Raw genomic sequence first — 9,118 nt, 5'->3', positions numbered from 1 at the left:
CAGATCATACTCTGCTAGAAGTTGCTTTGAGAAATCTTTACCTTAGGTTGTTGAAATTCTCGTGTGCAATTGTTAGATATCTGACTGTTCACAATACACATCAACTTGGTCATGGGGCTACTAAATTTTATCCATAATCTGAATCTGTCTTGGAAAGTTATAACATGACACTATGCTGTAGAGGATGGCAGTATAACAGTCCCCGGCTTAATGAATGATGCATGCTTTCAGGAATTAATTAGCCATTTAGCGCCTTACTTGGAGAAGAGGCAAAGCTCAGGAAAGATGAAGGATGCTGTAGGCCTTCAGGTATAGCTATCCTTTCATGGAAAACATGTTAAAGGCAGAAGATCTTCTGTTGAGTGGATGAAGATTCATGTTCTCTAATATCGACGTATCTGCCAGTGTTCATTGCTATTTAATTACACGAGACATATGACGTGCACTCCGTACTTGTCCCTTTCTCTACCCATTGGTGTGAATGACTGCGTTATGTTTTCACATGAATCATTGAGACAACAGTAGAAGAATATCTTATATAGATCAGAATAAAGTAGTAATGATATTAGCTTAATGTTGTTTTATCTCACATTTAATTGTGCTCTACACTATAGTGCTTAAAGTGTTCAGCAGAATTCACCTCAGTGCCTCCCAGCCCAAGGAAGAGCCGTCTATTGCCCGACAGTGCTGACGTACATTCAACAAGTGCCTCATCAACTCACAGTAAGTAGGAACTGCAAAGATGACTCCCAGAGGAATGTGTCAAGGCATGATGTTAGTTGATGATGATTGTAGCATGAGGCGTTTGCTGCACGCATGGACTGTTCTAGCATTATGCTGCAATATTCAGAATTACGTGATACTGTATGCGTGTCTGCTGTTTCACATCGCATTACATTTACTTTGAGAGCATGGGTGACGCTCACTGGATGACCAGTGTGCTCGGTTAATTTGCTTGCAGGTCAGTGGAGTGATGTGCGCACTTGCCCTCATTGCAAGAGCGATATGGTAGTGGAGGTCGATAAGCCGGCTGTCACCAGGGCTGCTGGCACTCCCACTCCCATCGGTTCATATTCGTTGTCCCAGCAACCTGTGCCCCTGGCGACATCATCCGTTGTCACAACTCCAGTCAAACTAAAGGGAAGGTGAGAATGCAGCTTACCTTATTATAATAGTCATAATTGATGCAAATGCAATAACTACATAATGGGTAATTGGCAATAATAGCTGTGATTACAGTGACATAACAGCAATAACAGATGTAATCTCAGCAGTACCTGTAATAGCCATAATAGATGTAATTACAGTAGCATTATTGATCAGCTGCAGTATCGCAATTGCTCTGTCGCGACGGCTCATGACGGAGTACATATTTTGCACTAAACTTGTACTGAATTGCATTGATGTAATTTGTGTATTTTAATGAAATTGCTTCATTAAATGCCATTAAAGGCCAGCAGAGCCATCATTGAGCAGTTTCCAGTCGGCGAACGATGAGAGCACAGCGTACCTCTCCGCTGACACGGGTGACACTCCCTACGACACTCCATTCACCTCCGACGCTGATTCCTGCTCCGATACGCTGCCGGCAAATCAGTCATTGTCACGGCGACAACTCGACTTCGGTCCACTTCCCGACGACACGACGATGCCGGGAGGCGGGCGGAAGCGACCGCCGGGCGAAGCCGCATTGAGGACGTCGCCCGAGGTCGCGCGGCCGGCCGCAGCCGTCGATAGCGACATCACGGTGATCTCGAACCCAAGCGCGTCGAGTCTCGCCGTCATGGCGACCGAGTCGGATGCGAGCCCGCTGCATGCCGATGCTCTGAACGTCGCCGACCTGCTGCGCTTGAAGATGGGTGAGTTTGACACACGCTCAGATGGCGCCACCGCCAACGGGCAGACGGAGGAGCGAGACGAGGGCGACATTGTCACGCTGAGGCAGACGCCGCCAACGCTGCCCACGCTACGAGCGACGGCATCACCCACGGAGAGCCGGGGGAGTGGCGCGGCGAGGGAGCCGGATTCGATGAAGCGTACGAATGGCACCGCGCCCCCATCCTGCCACGCCCTCGAGCAGACGTCAGTCGACAGCGAGTCGCTGTCGAGTTGGCATGGCTCGCAACTGGGAGCTGTCGGCGCCATGGCAACCGTCATCAACGAGCACATCCGATCGTCGTCGCGGACGGTGAACGACAATGAAGGCGAAGAAGAGAGCGCGTCGGTGATCTCGTACAACTACGAAGACTTGACGCAGTGTGATCACAGACTGCTGCTGCACTTCTCTCTAAACGCGTTCACGCAACAGCATGAGGAGCTAGTGGGAATCGTGAAGGTCAGTGGGCACAGGATTAAAATCGATTCGACCTGCAGGGGCGAAATATTTTTTTAAAAATTTATAAATACGTGGGTACAGATATAACAGCGTCATGTAATTTAGGTTGAGCACGTAGAAAGTTTAATTGATGAGTGGTGTTTTCAACTATTATACGAATATGTTATGCGTTCTCTGGTGTTCTAGGTTGGTGTAGTGCAGTATAATGTCGCAGAGGAGTATCCTGGTTTGCTTCTTGTGTCATCGCATCAATTCTACATTTACAAGATGACCAGACAGGAAAGGTATGTTGATACAAAGGCTCCAAGATCGAAGATTTGTTCATGTATACGAACGATGTCATGTACAAATATGCTGGACATTTCTAGCACCATACTTCAATATGTTTAGTTCATTTCACCTGGGTAGTTCATGTTCAGCTTGATATGCACATGCTACTTTTACAACAACTGTGTTTTCAACAAATATATACTCATAAGCCATACGGTTTCAATGAAGAAATCAATGGGCATATGTGTGTGTGGCATCATCAGCTATTTCATCTTGCATAGTCACCATCCGGAAGAATGGCTGCAACTCGTCGACTCTCAGGACATCACTGAGCTGGTATACCTGGACGTGCGGCTAGGCAAGCAGAGTTTTCGCATGGAGTTCGCGGCTACAGGCAGCTGCTACACGTTTATAGTGCGTGACCAGCACAGGTGCAGCACGATGGTGCGACTTATCACCGGTGAGTCGCTGCGTGCCGCGTAGGTAATCGTGTGATTCACATTGTAAAGTAATGCATGTAGTGTGATTGTACCCATGATACAGCCAAACCTGTGTTAGCGGGAATCTATGTAGAATGTGAGCCTTTCTATAAATGACACTTCAGGTTTTTTTCCTATATTGGCAGCTATGCAGTAAAACCCCCTCTATAGAAATGTAAATCTGTCTACAAAGAACACTTTTTGCATTGCCATCGAGTGACCCTAAAAATACACGGGGGCTCGGGGCGATTTAGCCCTCGAAATGCCAAAAAGAATCCCCGTAAATTTGCATAGAGTTCAATGCAAACCAAATTTTAGAGTGCTATTTTCATGCACGTGCTTGAAAAGTAGCCCCCGAAAAATAAATTATATTTTTTCCCTGCCTAATATACAGGTTTGACTGTATTACGTGACGTCATGTTGTAATTTATCTTTAAAATTCAACACTCGGGTTAGCAACCCTGTATCTTCCTTAGTGTTCGGGAGTTGCTTTCAATGTACGGCTTTCACTCTTATTGGCTGGAAATGTTGTAGGAAAAGGAAGTGACATTTGTAGGTTTTTTTCAAAAAGTTTTTTGCAATACTTTAGGCACAATTACATAATCCCAACCCCATGGTGCACTAGTGTCCTACCTTATATAAACAACATCAGTTCCTCTGATATTATCACTCTGGAGCTCCTTGGCCCACTTCGAGCTTTGGTGATGGTGAATGAATGCTGCAGAATGATGAGGGATACACAGGGAAGGGGAATGTTTAGGAATCTTGTCTCATTTGAGTTTTAAACGTTGTACATGCATTTTCCGAGAGGAAAAAAAGTATTAAGCATCTTTCCCTGTTGGAGTTTGTGCAGCATAGATGTAGTAGAACACAGCCCACACTCACTCATGGGTGATAATTACAGATGCAGTACGCAAGACGACAACTAACGTTAACAGCAAGCTCAAGTCGATCACTAAGAACAGCACTGTGACTCTTGAGAACCTACGCAATCAGGTGCTGCTAGATAGTAGCGGTCTCACGGAGGTGGACTCCACTGTCACCCTCCATCTGCTTGCATACCGACAACAAGACGATGGTATGTACGCATGGCAGTCCATGCCAGAAAGTTAGCTTCAGAAACAGAATGTGAAAACACGTACAATTCCACAGCAGTATTACGACGGACTACATCGTATTACAACGTATAAAAACGTACAGAAATGTATTTTAAAGATGTATAAAATAAAAATAAAATCAGTCTTAACATTAACGCACAACACGTACAACACTAGGATGAGATTGAGGTTTGATATTTTATTCACGCATTGAAAAGTATATATATGATGCTTACACGTTTTTTATGGTTGTTAATTACAATTTTCTAGGTGGAAAATGGACGTCCACTGCTGTTACAGTCACACCAACCGATATGTGTCTATCAACAGAGAATCATCAGTTTCCTATGCCAAGGCTGCAGCCTACAGTTAAAAGCAATTTATTTACGTGCCAGTTTTCTAATCCGATCAAACAGAAGATCAACAATGTCACTGCAGTGGTAAGTGCAATGTAGTCAACAATAGTACATTCGTCATTATTGTGCTAGAAGCATTTAGTGTTCACACACTTTGCTATCGTTTTAAAGATATTTTTTTTGCTTCATCTCATGACAATTACGTTTCAAAATTGTTCATCCTTTTTACACATTTCTTGGTTGCTTATGTATATTTATATGTTGCATATGTTGCATGTTATATATATATATATATATATGGTTATATTATATTGTGCTATGGCATTCTTGTATGTTCTCCTCCCCCCACCTGCCATTATCCTTTAATAATATCGCACTTCACAGACTAAACTTACGCTAAATTTATCCACACGAAATCATATAATGTTATATCACATAATCATGTGAATTGGTTAGTCTTTGGCCATTTTTTCGTTCAGCTTGTAGAATCGCATGTTTGTCCGTCTGGCCGTCCGTGCGTCCGTCTGTCCGTCAACAGTTGGGCACAAATCTTAACCGCTCGACGTACGGTCACGATATTCGGGACATGGGGGGGGGGGTAGTCCGAAAACGAGTTGGGATGTTGAAGTTGGGGGTCAAAGGTCAAAGGTCAAGAGGTGTAAAAGAAGGGGAACATTCCCTCCTTAACTTAAGGTATAGGGAGGAAATGCAGAATTGCAGCACAAATCTAAACGGCTCAACCTAGGCTCGTGATAGTTGGTGTATAGCATCATGGTAGGAAAAGCCATCACTGTGCCGAAATTGGAGGTTACAGGTCAAAGGTCAATGGCGCACAGGGCAGATTTTATACGTTTTCTGAGGACATGGTCTGACGGAGCGATTCAAAAACTTTTTTGTTTCAGCGGTGACCTATCGTTTTTATGGCTTTATTGAAAGGACCATGAAATGTACTTTCCGCTGACATGCGAAGAGTAAGTGTCGGATAACCTTTTGACCCTCAAGAGGAGGGTTAAACATTGATTTGTTGACTGTTAACAAAGGACTGAACTGCTTTTTCTATTATTAGAGCCCATACTTGTGTGAATGTGAGGCTACAGTTGCACAGTTTAATTGCAATGGCAAATGTTTGTTGAACAAGGTTTACGCTCCTTAAATCATATTATTTTCTAAAGCAGTCTGTCTATAGCACCCTAAAGGCTGAATCAGTGAATGCTCGTGTGGGTAGGCAAAAACACGGGGCAGCCCATGGCTGGCACGCTTCTAATCATAATTGTTGCCTGCCAACCTGCAATGCACATGTGTCTGCAATGCATAGAGATTAGGTGGGTGCGAAAGTGTAGCTGATATATTTGTTCCAATTGGCTACGAAAGTCAAACAAGAATAAAGAAGACTCATGTATAAGACGTCTTGCTATGCACAAATGAATTTATCAGCAGAACACCAGACACCAGATGAGCCCTGTCGCACTGCGGCACTTGTTAACATTCGTAATCCTATGCTACTTATAACTGGTTTTGAAAGATGGAAGAAGGAAGAAAAAATATAAATAAGACATGCACACCCAGCTTGAAATATGTTATGAACAGGAAAGATTCTGACAGTTTCCACCTAACAGTATTAAATATACATATAATATACATAATATACATTATAATTGACTGCTGGAGCCATGCCAGGGACTACTTGGGTCAGCATGGTAAATAACCACAAGAGCATATTCAGAATGCATAATTAGGAAGAAGCGTAAGAAGGAGCATATTAAGAATTCTTAATACGCTCTTGATAACATGCCACAGCAAAGCAAGGGACTCGTACGTTGTTGCAGGAGTACTGTGGTACTGAGGTGACGATCGCATTCCTGAATGAGGATAGTGGTGAGGAGCAGAAGTGGAGGCTGCGTGTGGAGACATCCAGCGCACGCAAGGCTCTCATTGCTGCCATCAGAGATCCCTGGCAGAACCAGTTTGCAGTGGATCTACAGGTGACCCAGGTGACGAGGTGACCAAGGTCACAAGGTGACCAAGGTCACAAGGTGACCCAGGCCAGGGAGGTGACCAAGGTCATCGATGTGACCCATTCCAGGAGGTGACCAAGGTCACAAGGTGACCTAGATCATTATGTTACCCAGGTCATGCGGTGAACCAGGTTGTTAGGTGACCTAGATCATGATGTTACCCAGGTCATGAGATGAACCAGGTTGTTAGGTGACTTAGATCATGATGTTACCCAGGTCATTGTGACACCTAAATATCATATTTAAGTACCATATTTTGCAGCTTATAGGGTGTACTTTTTATAGCTCATATGACATGATACAGTCAGATGGAGCTTGTAGACTGGTAAAACTAAAGAGTCAAGAGTATGTGCTGAGTAAGTGTCTGTCCATCTGTTTGTAAACAATATGGGCACAAATGTAAACTGCTTGACCTATGCTATTGATATTTGGTAGACAGAGGCATGGCGAGAAAACCCATCACTTTAGCAAAATTGGAGGTCACAGGCCAAAAAGGCAGCCGGGCAAAGGAGGTATTCTGTAGCCATTGTAGCAACCAGCATTGTGGTGTCCTAGTTTTGAAGTGCAGATGTGTTGCTTGCATTTATTTTTCACAGCTGAACACGTATGGGCTAGCGAATGCCATGCAGTAATCTTGTACACAAAAACCCGTAGCCTATTTTTAAATGCGAGCAATAACAAATTCCTGACTTTTTGCGCATTTAATCTGACCGGATTAGTATGAAATTGCGAAACTTAAACTTCATCACGATATCATGATGACGAACGATGAGCAGTGCCATGTTTGATCCTGCTTTCACTTGCATCCGCTGTCTCACGGCAATTGTTATTGCCATAATTCAGCGGACAGACGTACACACATGACGATGTTCAACATCAAATAACATATGATCAGGAGTGAATAATAGAGATTCTCTATTATTCACTCCTGATATGATCGATCCTTCTCGTAATTTGCTACTCCAAACATTCCGTCTTCATCCGACACGGCCGTCATTAGATGAACAGTGTCAGTCTCTGGCACTTGACTTGGTACTCAGAAAATTTGTTCAAATCCACTTTGTGTCCTATAAGTTGAAGACCGGTCGGTGTAGTGGATATATTTTTATAGCTAAGGTTTTTTGCTATAAAATATAAATACTAACGCTGATTTATGGAATTTGAGGAGGGTTTATGGAATTTGATGGGAGGAAATGACACCAAAAAATCAAGGTTACACCCTTATTTATGATGAGCGTATACCTGATAGTAGGGAGGGGGCTGCTACGCAGTCACAATTTTTTAGGTTATCACCTAAGTTTTAGGTGCGTCTAATGCATCAAAGCATCTTAGAAACGGCGAAATATGGTACAGTCTAAACTGGTTGACGCGTGTGGTGTGGTGACAGGTGCATAGGTGTTTTGAAACATGCTAATGGCAATACATCAAACTACAAACTACAGAGGATATGGATTGATGTGGGCCGATATCATTTACGCTAATGCAAGGCAGTAGCAGTGAGCAGTGAGACTTGTAAATACGTGAGCACACATTTTGCTCCCAGAGTTTGTGTAGCGGCTATGAGAAACAATTGCAATTGTACATTCGCTTTAATTTTGATTTGCTACGGAGAGTTTTGTTGTAGTTTTCTTCTGTGAAATATAAGCTGACACTGGTCATATTTGCTTTCATACTTACAAATGATATTACCGCGAAGGCAAAGACACAAGTGAAGACCCTCCTACCACATTTTCAGATATGGGTTGTGACAATGGTTATCGCTAGCTGTATAGTGTTACTCTGCTTATTCTCACCATATATCATGAGTAGTTGAAATGGGCCGGATCCCCAAGACAGGTGAATTCGTATAGGTGGGTATTTGCGAGCGAGGTAATATATGACATGCATTCTAATTTGTTGTTCTTGTTATTTCCCCGAAACTGTGAAAGCTTTTTATCATGGCATAAGATTTCTTGTGGCCTAATTCTATAAACGGCCAGTTAACGCATGCCACGTTGTTCACCCGTTGACGAGTTGTTGAAATTCGTTGAAGTTTTGAGATGTCGAGATTCCCTGTCGCCTTTATATACAACGTAATCTCGTCTCGGATGGCATCTGGATTTTCATCATCGTCAGCCTCCCCATCAGAAAGCAATCGAGCCCGGATGAAATTGGAGCGCGAAGTCCAACAAAGGGCACGCCGCCGTCAACGCATCCATGTTACACGAGTGGCAGATGCGGCTTAGGTGGATATTGTCCCCCATTCATCGGTGAAGTCGTGGGCTGGCCCATTGTGTAGGTGTGATGCCTTAATAGCATCCGCACAGGCTCGAGCGTGATTGTGTTCTAGTGCACCTGCTAAATTCTAGAGTAATTGAATTCGCATCTGTGCTTGTGTGCGTGCGTTCTTGTGTGTGTGCTTTCGTGCGTGTGTTTGCTCTGTATGCCGGTGTCAGTGCGTGCGCGTTCGAGCGCGCGCGTGAGTGTGTGTGTGTGTGTGTGTGTGTGTGTGTGTGTTGTTGTGTGTGTGTGTGTGTGTGTGTGTGTGTGTGTGTGTGTGTGTGTGTGTGTGTGTGTCGACGCGCGT

General features: G+C 43.8%; 1 protein-coding gene across 1 annotated transcript in view; it reads left to right on the top strand.

Moving 5' to 3' along the window:
* LOC106808124 (serine/threonine-protein kinase 11-interacting protein-like) overlaps positions 1-8,444 on the top strand; it is a gene marked incomplete in the record, with an annotated part of 21,240 nt that extends 12,796 nt beyond the window's left edge. Inside the window, 8 exon segments of the mRNA XM_014810704.1 lie at positions 615-723; positions 962-1,145; positions 1,453-2,335; positions 2,522-2,619; positions 2,887-3,065; positions 3,989-4,162; positions 4,452-4,621; positions 6,364-8,444. Coding sequence (XP_014666190.1) covers positions 615-723; positions 962-1,145; positions 1,453-2,335; positions 2,522-2,619; positions 2,887-3,065; positions 3,989-4,162; positions 4,452-4,621; positions 6,364-6,540 — 1,974 coding nt within the window.
* Between the last annotated feature and the right edge of the window lie 674 nt (positions 8,445-9,118).

This window comes from Priapulus caudatus, unplaced genomic scaffold (assembly GCF_000485595.1).
Source record: "Priapulus caudatus unplaced genomic scaffold, Priapulus_caudatus-5.0.1 Scaffold254, whole genome shotgun sequence".
Taxonomy (NCBI): Eukaryota; Metazoa; Priapulida; class Priapulimorpha; order Priapulimorphida; family Priapulidae; genus Priapulus; species Priapulus caudatus.
This window is presented reverse-complemented; position numbering and strand designations above follow the sequence as displayed.